This window comes from Triticum urartu, unplaced genomic scaffold (assembly GCF_003073215.2).
Source record: "Triticum urartu cultivar G1812 unplaced genomic scaffold, Tu2.1 TuUngrouped_contig_6689, whole genome shotgun sequence".
Taxonomy (NCBI): Eukaryota; Viridiplantae; Streptophyta; class Magnoliopsida; order Poales; family Poaceae; genus Triticum; species Triticum urartu.
Window position 1 is genome coordinate 1 of NW_024117470.1, and position 18,550 is coordinate 18,550.

General features: G+C 44.2%; 1 protein-coding gene across 1 annotated transcript; it reads left to right on the forward strand.

Moving 5' to 3' along the window:
* Positions 1–6,397: 6,397 nt before the first annotated feature.
* LOC125530969 (KH domain-containing protein At4g18375) lies at positions 6,398–10,061 on the forward strand (the record flags this gene model as incomplete). The annotated part of the gene is given in 7 exon segments (XM_048695376.1): positions 6,398–6,992; positions 7,644–8,153; positions 8,239–8,478; positions 8,554–8,838; positions 8,949–9,004; positions 9,169–9,259; positions 9,715–10,061. Coding segments are annotated over 7 exon segments (1,899 nt in total). The 3' UTR covers positions 9,847–10,061.
* Between the last annotated feature and the right edge of the window lie 8,489 nt (positions 10,062–18,550).

An 18,550-nucleotide genomic window follows, 5' to 3' on the forward strand; every position in this document is an offset into this window, starting at 1 on the left:
GAGGGAGGGCAGCCGCACCTCAAGTCTTGGCGCCTCCCTCTCCCCTGCTACACCTCTCCCTCTCGCAGAAGCTCGGCGAAGCCCTGCTGCGATCACTGCTGCATCCACCACCACGCCGTCGTGCTGCTGGATCTTCATCAACCTCTCCTCCCCCCTTGCTGGATCAAGAAGGAGGAGACGTCATCCGCTCCGTACGTGTGTTGAACGCGGAGGTGCCGTCCGTTCGGCACTTGGTCATCGGTGATTTGGATCACGGCGAGTACGACTCCATCATCCCCGTTCTCTTGAACGCTTCCGCTCGCGATCTACAAGGGTATGTAGATGCACTCTCCTCTCGTTGCTAGTTGACTCCATAGATTGATCTTGGTGAAACGTAGGAATTTTTTTTGTTTTCTGCAACATTCCCCAACATAGACATGTTGCAGAAGCAACTATTCCGGGGGAGAGCCAAAACAGTGAGGACGTCTATAGGACTCCCATGGAGAATCTCGTCACGGCCACAAACCCAGCGGGGACCTTGGATCACAGTCCTAGCCACCCACAAGCAGAGAAACTCCAGCGTGTGATCACCCTCATGAAGACCGTGGTCGCTCAACAGGGCGTACTATCAGCCTATCGTTGTTGTCCCAAGTCGACTTCACTACTCTGCAGAAATTCAAGTGTTCTCATAACGCAACGCAAGCCTAGCCACAATCTTAGTCATAGCAAGTCTGTCCTAGGCACCGATGCGTGGAACACCATTCAGTGCCCTTTGGGGAGAATGCGTAATACAAGAGCAGGTCACCGCTCACCTCAAAGACACCCGAGGAATCCTCAAAAGACGCTGCAGAGATCGTGATGCCTTTAGGCATCCCGAATCCTCTCCTGGCGGACCACAGTGCTTGAACAGACGCATCTGCATGTGGAAGTTCCCAGCTAAGTTATCTGTGTGCAACATTGACAAGTATAATGATGACGCCAAGCCCAAGACTTGGCCAATTGACTGCTTGACTGCGGTCAACACCGCCGGAGGGGGCAAACTCCACGTCGTCCACTACCTATCCTTCGTGCTGACGGAGTCAGTTGAGCCTAGATTAACAACCTCCTAGAGGATAACATCAACCATTGTGTGACTTTGACAAGCCATTCTACCGAAACTTCTCGGGCACATACAAGAGGTCTGGTAGCTCATGGGACGTTGGCAATGCCATCCAAGAGCCAAGAAAATCTATCCGAGACTTTGTCTAGTGATGGACCAAGAAGAACAATTCCATGGAGGAGTCTTTGAGGGCGAGCCATCCATGCCTTCTGCAGCATCGCATGCAAAGGCCTAAAAAGAAAAAGAAAACTCTTCTGTAAGAAGCTAAATTCCAGGAGAAAGCTCACGGATATCACGACTGAGTACAAGTACAACAATGATGCACTCCTTATGCAAGAGAAGAAGCTCTAGTAAGGGTAAGGGTAAACTTGACGCCCCTAAGCAGAACACCAACGACAAACCAGAGCCCTCCCGCCGCAACAACAACAAAAACAATCGCAAGGGCAAGAACAACAAAGGCAACAACGATGGAGATCTCGTTGAAGCAACCTAACGAGGCAATTGATTCGATATCGGGGCTCGGGCAGAAGTCTAACAATACGTGGCAGCCAAAGAAATCGTCCAAAGTCATTTTCTATAAGGTCATGGACCAGCCTTGCAAGTAGCACAACTCGGGCAGAGGGACACCAATCATCGGTGCAACTTCTTCAGACAATGGGCTAAGAAAACTGAAAGGTCTACACCTAGCGTAGACGACGATCAAAATTCCGAGAAGGACAATGGTGGGAGGATATACCCAAAAACCATTACCATGGTCAACGTGATCTTTTGAAGGTCTAAGTCCAAAAGGGTTCGAAGCTCGCTTTCCATGAAGTCATGGCAAAGGTCCCAACCATACCACAATGGTTGAACTGATCGGAAACTCTTATTTTGTTTGATCGGTTTGATTATCCCGAATGTGTTCCACACCTCGGCAGGTCTGCCTTGGTTGTGGACCATGTAGTTGTTGGGTACTAGCTCACCAATGTTATGATGGACGGTGGTAGCGGTATTAACATCTTGTATGCTTACATGTTGAATTAAATGAACATTTCCGCTATCAGACCTCAAGCCCAACAACACTACTTTTCCACGGCATAACCCCTAGGAAGTGACGCATGGATTTTTTTTCACTATTTTTACCCATGTTTAAACAAGATATTTTCATATGTTTGTGTAGAGGATTGCAAATCTCCTTGCAAAAATAGGTGATTTTAGGTGAAAATCCAAACCATATATGGAATATACATAGCATGAGGATAATTGCAATTCAACCGGGCACACACAAGAGTCTCGAAAAAGAGAAGGTGGTGCACGGTACGACCACCGCTGGTTGTACCATCTGTCGCCATCTCCATGATGTCATCGCTAACTATTTTCATGGAAGGACCCTGATGTTGAGGCACCCAAAACACTAAAATCGTCCGCACTATATACATGAGAGTAAACCCGTCAACTAGAGGAGTTCGGGAGTCAGCAAGTTTTTCCCTTCCAGTTGTCATCATGATTCCTAGCCGTTGGGTTGCCACCATCATCATCACCGCCGCCATAGCCCCATATCCAAAGTTTAATTACTTGTAATCAATATTGCTTCGTGATCAATAACATTGTAAGACTTTGAATCATTCCTCTTCATGTAACTTTGTCTATAATGCCTATTGCCTTTGATCTATTCGCGATATGTGAGTAGTCCCCTTGGGCTGAGTCGTAGCTCCACAACCCCATGTACGCACATAAAGGTATTGTTGGTTTATTTTGAGAGAACATTGTTTCTATGTGTTGGGCAATGATTTCGTCTCTTGTCGCTACCTCGATTCTAGGGCTTGCAGGTACCTGAGATACCGAAGATCGGGACAATGAGATGTAAAGTGTTGAGAGGAGAGGAAAGCTATAGTGAACATCGGTGATAGTAAGGTACACAGAATTAAGTCCTCGGGGTAATTACACTACAGACATTAAACGCCCAATGCGTTGGTACGGTTATCCTTAATAACCTAGGTAACCCCATGAGTTAGAGAGGGCAAAATATCTCGATTTGGCAGTCAGACGCGGGGTTATTTAGACACGTCCCTCACATAGTATGTGCACAAGATATATGTAAAAGTGTTTACCAATGATAAGTTAATTATTCTAGTTTGTATCTCGAATGCATGTACACGACTACATGTGAAACATTAAGTTGTGGCCCATTTGTTTATTATTGTTGTTTTATCATGTGAAACATTAAGTTGTGGCCCATTTGTTTATTATTGTTGTTTTATCACCTCTACGATTGGTTCAGGAACCGAAGCATTTTGAGATAACATGTACTTTGCAGATATTTTTACCAAGCATTATTCACTTCCTAGATTTGACAAATCCTTGGAATTTTCGTATGGAGAAGCTCAAAGTCGTCGACTTCAGGGGACGTATCATGACATCCTCAGCCACCATGCCTACGTGAAATTCATGGCCCCGACCTTGCTATGTCTACCTAAATCTCAAAATGTCGGGTCCGAAGGGTGTCATCATGGTGTCTAGAGACTCTAAGCGCTCTCTCAAGTGCCAGATCACCAACATTGCTCTAGTCAAATCTTAGATCAACTATCTAGAGCTTTACGTGCTCAAGCAGTTATTGATCCCAATGAAGCTCCTTCGAGCAAGGAGACTCTTTTGCGTTCAAGTCCGGCAAAGACATGAAGAAGATCTAGGTCCATCCTAAGGGTGCGTCAAAGATGGCGCAAATCAGGCAAAAACTAGTGTTTTCTTGTATTCATTCCGCTTGAGCACTTTGTGAATCACAGCAAAAGCATGAGTGCATGCGCAAATGGGATTGAGATCCAGTGCCTTGGCACACACAAGGCACGGATGAACAGTATCATGCCTTGAGCTTTCAGCCGTTAGATCGGAAATCAAGGTTCCAGATTTCAGTGAACAGTACCCCCGCGCTACAGTGTGTTGGTCCTGTAGCGATTATCCTGTAGCAGACTTCCTGTAGCGATGCACTATAGCGGTGACTCTTGATGTTCATCGGACCGTCGCTTGTAGATCCAACGGCCAGGAGATGCCCTCAAGGCACGATACTGTTCATCCGTGCCTTGTGTGTGCCAAGGCACCGGATCTCAATCCGCGCAAATGCACTCACACGCCTCCTCCAATTTTTTTTTCACTTTTTTGCATTTCAGAAAAACCCGAGCCTTTCGTCAAGACTCTGAAAACAAATGCATCTCGTCTCACACTCCAATCCCTTGCGATCAATACTAGTTTTAAGTGGAAGGTGGTTATGGGTAATCCTCCACAATAACTGTTGAACTTTTGGTTGGCAAGTTATTTCCTAGATTTTTTCACTGTAAAGTATCACGTGCCTGCGCTGATGAAGAGGACACTTGGGCAACATCTCCATCACAAACATAGAGTTGATATGTCGATTTCATTGATAACCACCCTTGTTGTCATAATGCCAGACATAGTAAAATGTTCAAACTCCTCTCTAATGGGCATGACAAGGATGACATATGCATCTTCTTCCCATGGGCCTCTCTGTATGTTTACGCAGGTGCCATCTCCTATCCTTCATATTAGTCTTTCAATAACTCAATACCCTTTACAATAATTGTCCAGATGTACTACATGTCGGACGTCACCTAAGCCTCGAGGATCGACGATGTTGCAAAGCATTTTCTGTTTTAACATGCTGCACATAGAAGAATCAAGCACAACGAGCATTCTCGATGCCTGCATCGCCAACGTGGCTAGGTTGAACCCATACAGACCATGAAACCCCAAACCTCCTTGATTCTTAGGCTTCATTCTATAGTTTCCTAACTCTGTCGATGCATCTTTTTTTCCTTCTCTTGTTGTGGCCATCACCACCGACAGGTCATGGACACCCATCTGATCACAAAGTGTGTTTGTCAAATCAAAACATGACATGGCAAAATGTTCCTTTTAAATGCCGGTATTGCTAGTGTTGGGTGTTTAGAAGGTGATGGTTGCATTTTCTTTTAGCACGAAAGTGATGATTGCAGCTGAAAAGAAGAAGAAAGAAAGTGATGATTGGGCCTTGAGCTTGCAGAATAGTGTGGTTTTAGAGAAGGGCGTGAAGGAAATAGAAGTTTTTTTTCCCTTGATTTGAGACAAAGTAGAAAATAGGAGTGATCATATATATACTACAACAACAGCACGTGTTGTGGGCCTTGGGCCTGGGCCGTTCCGTCCGCGCGGGCGATACTCTCCCTCCTCCTCGTCGTGGCTGGGGCGCAGACCAAAAGGACAGCACTCCCCATCCCAGCCAGCACGCTAGGGTTACCTACCACCCCCACCCCCTCCGGGTCCTTCCCCCCCCCCCGCCCCCCTCCCCCCCTGCTACCTCAAGTCCGGCAGCGAGAAGCGACTTGTCGGGGAAGTCGAAGGGTGGGGGCGAAGGGTGGGGGCTTAATCTAGGGTTTAGGGTTACGATTTGTGCTGCGAGGCCTAAATCTTATCTTCTACTTTCTGTCGCCTAGGGTTTCTCTTCCCTTGAAGATATGCCTCCTCTACGAAACCTACTGACAAAGGACTGGTTGATATGCTTCTTTTAATCGCCACCCGACCCGATCTTGGGCCAACGCTGCTTATTGATTCCATGAGTCACTGGAATCTAATTTAGAGGGTCAATAAATTTTGTCCGGTCGCTGCGTCTATCGGCTAGTCCGTTGTCGTGTTTCGCTTACTTGGCGTGTAAGTAACATTTGTCCTGGAATCCAGCTCCTTGCCGCGTCGTTCCGCCTACCGATTCAATCACATTCGTCACTGGATCTAATTTCTTGACATGGGTTAGTTATATCCGTTGACGGTTATGTAACAATCAACACCTTGCCACATGCCACGCCACTCCATGATTTACGCCAATTGGTGATGTGACTCTGTGTGTCTTGCCTTTTTTACTCATACTCAATGGGCACATAATTAATAGACATTCTACGTTCGTTTTTAATGGTATACTCGTTGTGGTTGGTGTTGCTGCCGTGTTGGACTTATTACTACTTTCCGTTTTCTCTTGCACGTGCTGATTAATATTTGTTGTGACCACATGAATAATCGACAACTGCTATTGTTGATTTCTTCTTACGGAAGATAGGCTTGCTGCTAATTTATTCTTGGTGAATGCCGACTGATTCACCAGAATCATGGGAACATCTTGCTAGCACATTCATTACAGTGATACCTTGCTTATTTGTTTGATTTGTATCATTCTGCGCTGTCATGTCTGTTGAATGTCTTGATGCTATATCGTGAATGATTATCTTATATATAGCTGATATGTATTCATTCATTTTTATTGTGCATGTCATTAATCATTTCGTTCATTTTCTTCTGTAGTGAGTAAACCATGAAGCCTTCTGGTAAGCGTACCAGCCAACACAGGGATCATGACAGAGAAGACAGGGATCAAAAGCGGAGGCCGTCTCACACTCAGGAAACCTCCGGTACGGACGAATTGGTTGTTTACCGGATACTTTGTCCAGACAAAGTGATTGGTAGTGTAATTGGCAAGGGTGGCAAGGTGATAAATTCCATCCGGCAACAGACGAATGCCAAAGTCAAGATTGTCGACCCATACCCTGGTGCTGACAAAAGGGTTATTTTGGTATATTGTTATGTCAAGCATAGAGACGTCATGATTAGCGACATAGATGCTGCTGCTGATGATGATAGGGAGCCTGTTTGCGCAGCACAAAGTGCATTACTCAAGGTGCATGATGCAATTGTTGATGCTCTGGCAATCACTAGTGACTCTGATGATAAAGAAGCCAACATTCTTGTACCAGCTAGTCAAGCTGCAAGTGTTATTGGAAAATCTGGTTCTGTCATCAAGAGGCTTCGCTCAGTTTCAAAATCATTCATTAAAGTTAAACCAAAAGATCCAAGTGATGTTACACACTCATGTGCTATGAGTTTTGATAATTTCGTTCAGGTATATTTTCCTCCATATAATAGTTTGGTGAGCTGTGCCAACATAACATGAGGTTAACCATTAGTGAATAGGTTCAGTCTATCAAGCAGCAATCCTTTAGTTTTTGGTACATGATTTTCTGTTAAAATGTATGCATATATCATTGTCATCTCTCTATCATGGTGCAGAAATTAGCAAGTTGTTTATTACTCCCTCTGTCTCTAAATATAGTGTCTATTAGATTCTTTTCAAAATCAAACTTTGTCTAACTTCGACCAAGTTTCTAGAAAAAATTGTCAACATCTAGAATACCAAATCAATGCCATTTGATTTATCATGAAATATATTTTTATATGTTTTGTGTTTTGTATTGTAGATGTAATTAATTTTCTCTATAAACTTTCTCAAATTAATGCGCACTCTATTATGGTACGGATGCAGCACTATAGAACTCCCAGTGCAATATTTATAATTTTATTCTTCTTGTTACATGCATAATAATATTTTGTTTTCCCGGATTAAGGCAATTGGTAATTCTATTTTACTTTCTGTTTGTGTGGTGCTCCTTACACTGTCGAACAATTCCAATCTTTTGAGCTCTGCTATGTTCTTCAATATCCATTCTTCAGCATTCCGCCAATTATTAACTGTTACTAGTACCATTTTTAACAGATAACTGGGGACGCTAGAGCTGTCAAGAAGGCATTGTTTGCAGTATCAACAATTATCTACAAATGTCCATCAAAAGAGAACATTTCTCTTGAAACATCTATTGACGAACTTCCTCCAACCATTATACTTCCTTCAGAGCTTCCAGTTTATCCGGCTAGCAGCTTATACTCAGTGTCAGATGCTTCTGTGTCATCTGGGCATCCAAGTCTGTCTATCTTAGGGGCAAGAAGTCGTGGTTCTCATGTTCCTGAATTTACTGTACCCACTGATGCCCATGGTGGATTGCCCATTTATCAGTCTATGGTCCCAGCTATTCCTACTTATAACACCCCCAAATGTTCAGGAGAGCTATTGGTGCGTGTTGTATGCCCTGGTGACAAGATTGGGTTAGTTATTGGTAAAGGTGGGATGACCATAAAGAATATAAGGAAAGAAAGTGGTGCAAGCGTAGATGTTGATGACGCAAAGAATGACAAGGAGGAAAGCATAATCACCATTTCGTCAACTGAGGTTAGACCACACTTCCAGCTCACTAGTTGTGCTTTGTTGTTTATACACTATTTTTTTTCATTTGTGGTGACACCTTTCATGTCAGGCCACCAATGATGTTAAGTCTGCAGCAGTGGAAGCTGTTCTTCTGCTTCAAGCAAAGATCAACGATGAAACTGAAGATAGAATGCATCTCCGCCTTCTTGTTCCGGGTAATGTCATTGGCTGCCTTATCGGCAAGGGTGGTTCAATCATTAATGATATGCGGAATAAGTCTAAGGCAATTATCCACATATCCAAGGGTACTAAGCCCCGGAAGGCATCTTCCAATGATGAGCTTGTCGAGGTTTGCCCCTTGTTATTGTTTGAGATAGTCTCTATGTGATATATCTAGATGTATTTACGAGTTTATTGCGTGTAGGTGTTCGGGGAAGTGGACAAACTGCGTGATGCTCTTGTTCAGATCGTTCTAAGGCTCCGGGAAGAAGTTCTGAAGGACAGTGTGGGGAGGCAAAATTCTGGCAAGGATGGGAAGCTAACTGTTGCCACCACTGAACCCGTGTATTCAAGCAGCTTTCCGATGCCAGCATTATTACCTTACAGTCAACAAATCACCCCATTGCGCCATGAACAAAGGGGTGAAGCTGAGCGTGGTTCGAATGTATTTCCTCGTAGCAGCTTGTATCATGGATACAGCCCCAGGCAGGTAAAATATTTTGCTTCAACGTCAATTTTCTCTGTTTCCCAGTTGACCTTCATAATGAGACGTGCCTATGAGTTTGTGATATAAACTTAACCTGTGATATCCTCCATCAGGCTGTAGATGATGGATTTGGAGTACGCTCCTCATACACTTCAAAGCCTTATGGAAGGTAGGTTGCAACTGAACTCACCATAAACCCTTTCTAAGCCGTGCTCCTTTTTTTTAAGAATAGCCGTGCCCCTTGTGTGCAGGCCTCCTTATATTTGTAGTTATTACTTTTTACTTTATTCTAATCCTTACGGTTGTATTTCATTTTGCTGATCCACTGATCAGACGCGTCCCGGATATGGAAATGTTTATTCCTTCTAGCGGCCTTTCAAAAGTAATGGGGAAGCATGGTACAAACTTGGACAACATTAGAAAGGTCAGTTTACTATTTCATCTTACTGGTGCTTGCGCAGAGGAGTAGGTGATTGTCTGAAAGAGTGCGCTCTGACTCCAGTTTATATGGGGTCCTACTTGTTTTGTGCTGTAATATCAAGTCCATTAGTATATACCAGTACCTAAAAGACTAGGTTGTTTTCTACTACTGATGGAGTAGTATATTAGATCATTTCATTATTTTATTAATTTATTTCGTAAAAGAGAGTAATTTATCCATGACTAAGGATGAAATTATAACATAGTGGTGTGTGTACAACACCAAGAGTGGATTGGATTGAAGCAACCTTTGTACAGGATTGACATGCATGAACATATGGAAAACATAATCAATTATAAACTTATAATCTGACATCTTGAATGGTCTATTTTAGGATTACTTTGTAGGTAGGTTACTTTTACTTACCATTGACATGAAATTATTGATTGTAACTGCAGATTTCTGGAGCTGACATTGAAATTATTGAATCAAAATCATCTCGTCATGAGCATGTTGCTAACATATTTGGCACCCCGGAGCAGAGGCAGTCGGCAGAGAATTTGATCAAAGCTTTCATAATGTCTACTTAAGGAGGTTCCTGCTGTAGTTTGAAAGGATATATGTGGACCCTTCAGTCAGCTCTATCGGACTTCTCTTGTCATCCCGTAGATCAAAAACGGTGTTCTCCATCCCTTCAACTCTCCAATAAACCTCATGCTTGTCTATCTTCCTCAGACTCCCAACCATGGCTATACTTGTGTGGACTTGTCCGTGTTTAATCGCATGTTCAGATATTCCCGTCTAATCTCGATGACTGCTTCAATCTCTGCCTATTCATAACCAATTCTTTATGCTGTCAGCACTGATTGCTGATACGTTCGCCAGTATGGGAGGGGCACTCTTTGGCCACTTCAGTCAGAACATGCAGCACACATTTTTTCAGTGCTGTGCTTGGTGGCAATACCGTATTTAGATATCCAAGGAGTATTCTAACACTTCGTTTTTAAGAAATCTATTACATTATTACCAATTAGAATCCTCCTCATCCTTTTCATGATAGACTTAAACATCATCGTTCTTATACTCTTTTGCCGTACCTTGATTGATAATCTTCAGTCGAACACGTGGCACACGTTTTTTCATTGTTCTGCATGGTGGCTACATCATCCTTAGATACCCAATGACTTCTCTAATACTTAATTTTAAGAAATCTGTTTCATGGTGACCAAGTAGAAATTCTTCATGTTCTTTTGAAATAGGTGTAGTTAAAAAGTAATTTTAAGAAATCTGTTTCATGGTGACCAAGTAGAAATTCTTCATGTTCTTTTGAAATAGGTGTAGTTAAAAAGTTCAAAATCTTGAAAGCCCCGCCCATGAACTTTGGTTGGGTCATACTCTTCCATGCTACCCATGCAGGTTTTCCTTTTTCCTTCTTTACTCCCCCACCAAAACTGTCGAATAAGTTTATTAAGATGCTCACAAAGACCCCTTGGCAACTTAAAGCAAGACAGAGAGAAAACAGGTACCGCCTGAGCAACAGATTTTACCAACACCTCCTTACAAGCTGTAGATAACGTTTTCTCAATCCATCCCTTCACCTTACTCCACAACCTGTCCTTCAAATTAAAGGCTACAAATTTTGAAGTACCTAAGTAATGGCCCTAAAATTGTGTATAATCTGAAAACAGGTTCTGAACTTGACTCTTCCCAATCAATCATCTCAACTAATCCGGTAAATTCCTTAGGTGGATAGGTTTTTAGATATGTTTACGTTTTTTGACATCACAACATAAGTAATATTATTGCCCTTCTGAAATAGGTGTTGGTTGAGTAATGGCCCTAAATTATGTAATCTAGAAATAGGTTCTTTTCATGACTCCTCTTCCCATTCATTATCCCAGCTTTTGTGTTCATTCCTTAGCCATGTATGTTTCTAGTTTTGTTACGTCTCTTAGACACCAAACTGTGAATAGTAGATAGTTAGTCATGTCCATTCTTTGTAAATAGCATCTTGTTATGAGTTGCAACTGCTTGGATGCTGCAAGTTATATTGCGGCTTCTGCTCACGCATTGCTATTAGGTGAATTCGTCAACAAAGAACTTGAGAATGCTGAGATTTTATGGCAGTCAGCTGATGATTTCCACCTCTCTTCTCTGTTCCTGTGTGCTCTGTATGTCAGCGCCGATAGCTGATTCTCTCTGTTGCCAGTACGGGGAGGGGCCATTATACATGTTCTTATCAGTGTTTTTGCATGATGACGATACCATCCTTATAGATATCTAAGGAGTGGATACTCCAATATAGAGCAAATCTTTTGAAATCTGTTTCATTGTTACCAACTAAAATTCTTCTCGTCCTTTCGTGATAAACTTCAAATTGCCATTCTTACTCTTTTGCCACTAACAGTAGACCTCAATCTGAACACGAAGCACACATTCAATCTAGTGTTTGCATAGTGGCAATACCATCCTTAGATATCTGAGGAGTATTCCAGTGATTCAGTTTTAGGAAATCTTGTTTCTTATGAGCTGCAACTGCTTGGTGGTACTGCAACATAACTTGTGGCAGTTGGCTGATGATTTTCCCCTTGTTTCTCTATTCTTGTTTGTTCTGTGTGTCAGCGTTGATAGCTGATTCTCTCTGTTGCTTATACGAGAGGGACCCTTGTATTCTTTCACCAACTTGCCATGATAGTCTTTAATCACAATATGCAATTCACGTTTTCCCCCAGTGTTTTGCATGGTGGGAGTATCATCCTTAGATAACTAACTAGTAAAACTTCAATTTTGAGCAATCTTTCAAAATATGTTTCATCGTGACCAAACAAAAATTCTTCTCGTCCTTTTATGATAAACTTCAACATGATTCTTATTATACTCTTTTGCCACTCGCCATGATTGACAGTACTCAATCAGAACAGCAGTACATGTTTTCCCGGTGTTTGCATCGTGGCAATACTGTTCTTTGATATCCAAGGAGTATTCTAGTTCTATAATTTTAAGAAATCTGTTTCAGCATTAGTGAGTACAAAATACTTCTCGTCCTTTTCAAATAGTTGTAGGTGAGTAATGGTCCTGAAATTACCTATAATCGTCTGTACCTGACTCCTCTTACCATTCATCATCTTGACTTCTGCTGTCATTCATTAACCATGCACATTCCTAGATATGACTGATTCTTTGACATAACATTGAACAGTAGATATTCATGACAGCTCTTTGTAAATAATTAATTTCTGTTTATGAGTTTGCAACTGCTCGCAAGATAACTTGCTGCTACTGTTAATGCAATGCTTGTTGCTGAGTTGTGCCTCTTGTAAATAGAGAACATGGGTTGCTGAAAATTTGTGGCAATCAGCTTGTGATAACCCCTTTGTTTGTCTGTTATGCATGTTGTGCTATGGTGTGTGGCGTGCTCTTTTCACTGAATTTGCAATTTGACAGTTTTCCGCTGCGCGATGTGAAAATGTTCCATTGTACTTTTAACTTTGCGAGAAACGGCTACTAGCGTTCACTGAGGCAATTGAGCTTTTGCCCTGCTGTGATTGGACTTAATGGATAATGGTAATGTTATTGTTGCAGCTGATCTTGAAAATGTGTCTTCTCAACAAAGCTAGACAGCAGTGTTATGCCGCGTAGCACAAGATGCTTCTGATGCCATTTTCTGTTCGAACTCTTGTCACGTATATGGTTGCATAATCCTATCTAGGTAAACTTTGGTCAACTAAATCACTATTTGTTTTGGGATCGAAGAGAGCTCATCATTGGGTCACTCGATCGTATATTCATCACGGGAAGACAAACGGAAAAAAGATTTTCATAAAACTTGTGATGTTGAAAATGAAAGGGCACATTTTATTACTAGTAGCTTAGCATCCAGTGTGCGTTGGTGAGCCTAAAATCTCAAAGCACACCTGCCTCAAGAACGCTTGAGCAGCAAAATTTGAATTATAGTTGTGTTTGGAGAACTTGTAAGAGCAAGCTGGCCCGTACACAGGTGACCCTTGGCAGCGTGGAGTCCGAGCCACGCCCCCAGCTCGCCGTCGTAGTGGGCGTGGCCGGTGACCAGCAGCTGCCACGTGCCGCGCCGTGTCCACTTGGCGGTTGCCGTGCTGAAAGAGTAGGTAGCGCACGGTGCTCACGGACACGAAGAGGTCGTGCTTCGCCGCCGGCTGCCCCGGCCGCGCGTGCGCCGTGACGTACCTGGCGCTGAACGGGAGCCTGACATAGCTCTCCCAGCAGGACCACTCCGTCCTGAGATGGACGTGCTGCGCCGCCTGCCCGTGCGACATGGGATCAAGGAGTTGGACACGGCTCTCGGAACAGTACCACTCTTCCGGGTCCGGGTGACTGTCAATTCGGTGACGTTCCCACTCCCAGTTCCACTCGTGGTAGCCGCCGCAATGTTCTTTGCTCAGGCAGCGCACGCAGTGTGTCCCCGAACATGTACAGCCTGCCCCCCACGGCCATGGCTGCTTCGAATCCGCGGAGGCATTGTAACCAAAGCGAACGCGTGACGACCTGCGCCGCCGACTTGGTGTCGTATATGAGGACACCGCCGGAATAGCACGTGGCCATGGGGCTTATGGCCACGATGCTGCTGCCCACGGCGGCGAACTGCGTTGAATCTCTGACCGACGGAAGCGCCACGCGGAGGACCGGCGGCTCCGGGAGGCTCCGCGCCCTGCCGGCGCCGTCCAGATGATCGTCGTCCATGTCCAGTTTGTGGATGCCTTAGCCGCTCCGGCAGTCATCCAGCACCACGTACAGATGCCGCTTCGTGGCCGTGGCCGCCTCCGCACCCGGATCGCCACTGGAGTCGTCGGAGGCGTATCCTCGTGAGCCCATCAGGCCGTTGCGGCCGAGGGCGGCGGCCATCTGGTTCCCATGGCGGCGGGCTGGCCGGAGAGGGCGAGGTCGTGAGAGCAACGATCGCCACGCCCACATCCTACTCCTACTTGGTAAGCCGGCGGCCGGCCGGACGGCTAGTCGGCTACAGTGTGGGAAGAAGTAGATGGCGGATGGATAGACATGGAGCCCTCGAAAGTCTCTGCACCTGGATATATGGTTGATCCCGATCGATCTGCATTCCGTTATTCCGTTATTGACCGAGGGAGTATCACACGCGCATGCATGCAGCTTTCGTTATGCTGCTGGTCAGTTACAGCTGGGCTGTTGGTCTTTCCAAACCACTGCAGCCTCCTTAATAATTAATTAATGCCGGTATTCAGAAGAAGACGGAAAAGAATTCTATGAGGCTGCCCGCAATGGAATTATCATAGGTAATATCATGCATGCCAACTAAGCAAGTTTGATGAGGTGTCATAGAATTAAATAAAGAAAGAGAGGGTTGAGTATCATATCATGATACCGTATCATATTAAATGATGTGCTACTTTGTGTCATTCATGATAATAAAAATAGTCCTCTATGGTACCAAGTTATGATACTATGCATTAGGGATGTAATATCATAGACTAGTATCATATGCATGATACTAGTATATGATACTCCCCATTACAACCAGCCTGAGACCAGGTCTCACGCGAGACCCATCCTGATGGATGACACGTGGCATTCATAAATCACAAAGCATTCCCCACCCCTTCACTTAAAATCAGGAGGGGGGGGGGAGATTAGATGCTTTGTGATTTGTGAATGCCACGTGTCATTTATCAGGACGGGTCTCACCTGCTAATCGTGAGACCTGGTCTCATATAATTTTTTTCCTCAGAAGACTGATTGTCGTCCCGTTGGCCTTCTCAAAAGGCTGCCGGCTTTTAATTTCGAGCGTGGGGGACTTAGCGGACGAAATCACTATTCTGACCTTGTCAGAGTTTTTAGTCACAAACTAAATCCGACGTGAAAATATTTTACGATTTGACCCTTTTAGAAAAGCTAGAGCCCATTGGCCTTTTTGATCAACATCGAAACGCCGACCAAGCTAGCGTTTCTCTCCTGGCCCACTGCCAGGCCGAGGACGCGTTGCTTGCTGACGTGGCAGGCTGGAAACGCCGAACCAGCTAGCGTTTCTGGAAACGCCAACATCAATGGCGTTTCTGGTGCAGATATTTTAGGTGGCCGTGGGGCTTTCACCCACCACTTACCACTCACTCTCTTCTCCCCCATTGGCTATTGCCTTTTGCCCCTTTGTGTCCCTCACTTAGCCCCTCTCAAATCCTTGCAAATCGATTGGGTTGGTCCGTGGATGCGGTCTCATTTCCGTTCGTTGAGGTAACCTCCTTCATCTCACAATTATTGATTGGATTTGTCCATTTGGATTGATTTGTTGTTGTTCCTAACCCTAGTTTTGAACATGGATCTATAATGTGATGTTTTGAGTATTGTTGTTCCAATAGTGTTGCATTGTGATGTTGTTGAGCATACGTTATTGTTTGGGTTATGGCTAATGTTAAGATTTAGGGTTAGGGTTAGTGGTTTTGTTAGCAATGTGGTATATTTAGCATTGTACATTTCTTATACTTATGTTCCCATTTTTTAGACGGGCAAGATTGTGAATATTCATTATGTTGACAAAGAGGCATTCATGAATGTGGATATTGTTGACAAGTATGAGGAACTGTTGATATTTCTTGAGACTCCTAGTTATGAAGAAGTTGTGGAAGAAACACGGATACGATTACAGTGGGTGGATGCAAGTGACCAAGTTGAATTAGTAGGAAGATATGATGTTGGGTCGGCACACAAGTGTCGAATGAAGACAATTCCTATCAAGTCCAATTTGCATTGGGTTGCATATAACGAGGTTGTTGCATCCTCGGCAGTCAAGTCACTCGAAGTCTTTGCAACTAAGGTGGTCAAGGCTCCTCTCTTTCATGTTGACTTGAACTAAACCTTAGTAGATGATGTGAGCCCGGTTAGTAGTGTGCCGCCTATTGTTGAGCATAAAGTTGAAGTGGAAGCCAATGAGTATCCCCAATATGAGTTCGTAGGTAGTGCACCGATGAAAGATGATGGTGACTCCGACGAAGAGTATGAGAGGCACCACAACATTGTTGGTGACGTAGAGGCTGAAGTAAGGCATAAGGACATGGATCCTGACATTATCTATCAGTGTGCTTGTGTGGATGACTCGGATGATGAAGGCTCGGTGAATGAGTTTGACGAGGATGGCTTGACTAAGAAAGAAGCAGAGTGGTACACAAAAATCACCGGTAGGGATCACAAAGTTCCCTTGTTTTGTGATGTTAGCCTTGCAGATAAGGCTATAGTCGACGGTGGCATGAGCAAGACAATTGAGGCTAGACAGTTCCCAAGTAGTATACCCGACGATATTTCAATGTCGTACGTGAGGAAAGATTTGATGTTCGAGCACATGCTAGAATTCAGGATGTGGTTGTGTGAGTATGCTGTCAAACACCACATGCTTTTCATAGTTGTTCACTCGAACTTCAACAAGCGATACACCGTGAAATGTGAGGTAGAAAGATGCACATGGAAATCAATGGAAGACTCACAGAAGATGGTTGGTGAAAGATAACTAGTTGTAAAGCCACTCACCAATGCACACCGCCGGCCGTAGAAGCACGGAAGACACACCGTTAACTAACCTCGGAATTCATTGGTTATAAATACCAGAAACATATATCCGAGGATCCAACCATTAAAGTGAAGTTGTTGATGAGTTGGGTTGAAGATAAGTTCAGATATAAGGTCAAGTACGGGAAGACATGGAAGGCCAAGCAAGTCGCTCTCAAAATGTTGTATGGTGGATGGGAAGAGGCGTACAACATGCTACACAGGTTGCTGGGAGCGATGTCGTATAGATACCCAGGAATGTACCACTATGCCCAAGGTATTAAAGGAGTGTTCCGTTGTGCCTTTTGGACGTTTGGCCCATGCATTGCAGCTTTTGAGCATTGTCGACCGGTTCTGTCTATAGATGGGACATTCTTGACAGGAAAATACAAGGGAACACTCATGATAGCAATGGCACATGATGCTAATGATTAGGTGTTGCCTGTGGCATTTGCGTTGGTCTCCATGGAGAACCAAGACAACTGGGAATGGTTCATGAGACTTGTTAGGAGCATGGTCATTCCTCCGAATAGGCAGGTATGCATCATATCCGATCGGCACCAAGGAATATTGAAGGCCGTGGATATTCACATTCCAGGGCATGTGAGGCTTCACCACCGATGGTGTATGAGGAACTTCGACGCAAACTTTTACAGGGCTTGTAAGAACAAGGATCTTTGCAAGGATCTTAACTCTGCATGTGTAGCCTTCTCTGTTAAGTCATTCACGACACGCTTGAACAAAATCTATGAGAAGGCAAACGAAGGTGGGAAAGATTTCTTAGAAAGGAATATTGATGAGAGACACAAGTGGTCATGGGCATGTGACGAAGGAGGCATGAGATATGGTGACATGACAAGCAATCTTATTCAGTGCTTCAACTTTGTCTTCAAGGGTGCCCGTCAGTTGCCGGTGATGGTAATAATGGAATATACCTTTTACAAGCTAGATGAGTATTTTTTGAAGCACTCCGATGAAATCGACAAGTTGATTGTGATAGTGAGAAGCCTCCCAATGAAATTTATCCGAAGAAGGTTGCCGAGTCGCTGGAGTTTCAGAGAGACAAGTCAGCCAACCAGCAAGTCACTTGTTTCGATAATGTTGAAATGAAACACCAAGTGGATGAGCCAGGTGGGACAACCATATGGTGGTAGCTCATTTAAGGTGGATCTTAGGACAAGACATTGCATTTGTGAGTGGCTAGTAAGTACCACTGGCCATGCTCACACATGATGTCGGCGGCCTGCACCAGAAATGTGGATATCTCTAATGGAGTAGTTGTGAGGTTGCATGAATTCAACTTGCAAACTCATAGGTTAACATGGGTGTCTAGATTCCACCCTTTTCTGGACGCATCGTAGTGGCCAGAGTATCATGGTCCTAACATTAGGCCCGATCCGTCGTCTGTCTCCTCCTCTTCATCTTCATGTTCATCAATCCATGCTCAGCTCGAAGAAGCACGTGCTCGGCTAAAAGATGGATGAGCGGAAGAAGCACGTGCTCGGCTGGAAGATGGACGGGCGGAAGAAAGCACATCCATTCTATACTAAGCACGTGCACGCACATCCGTGGATGAACCGCCATGATAAGAGAATAAAGCGGCTAGTGTGCGGCAACGATTCACAACCTTCTACACAAGCAAAGACATTGACATGTAAATATGCAAAAATAGTTACGATGAAAGAAAGCACATGTTCATATTACGAAGGCCTCTAACCTGTAGAGTACTCCTAATGAGCCCGTCCGTTTCTGGAC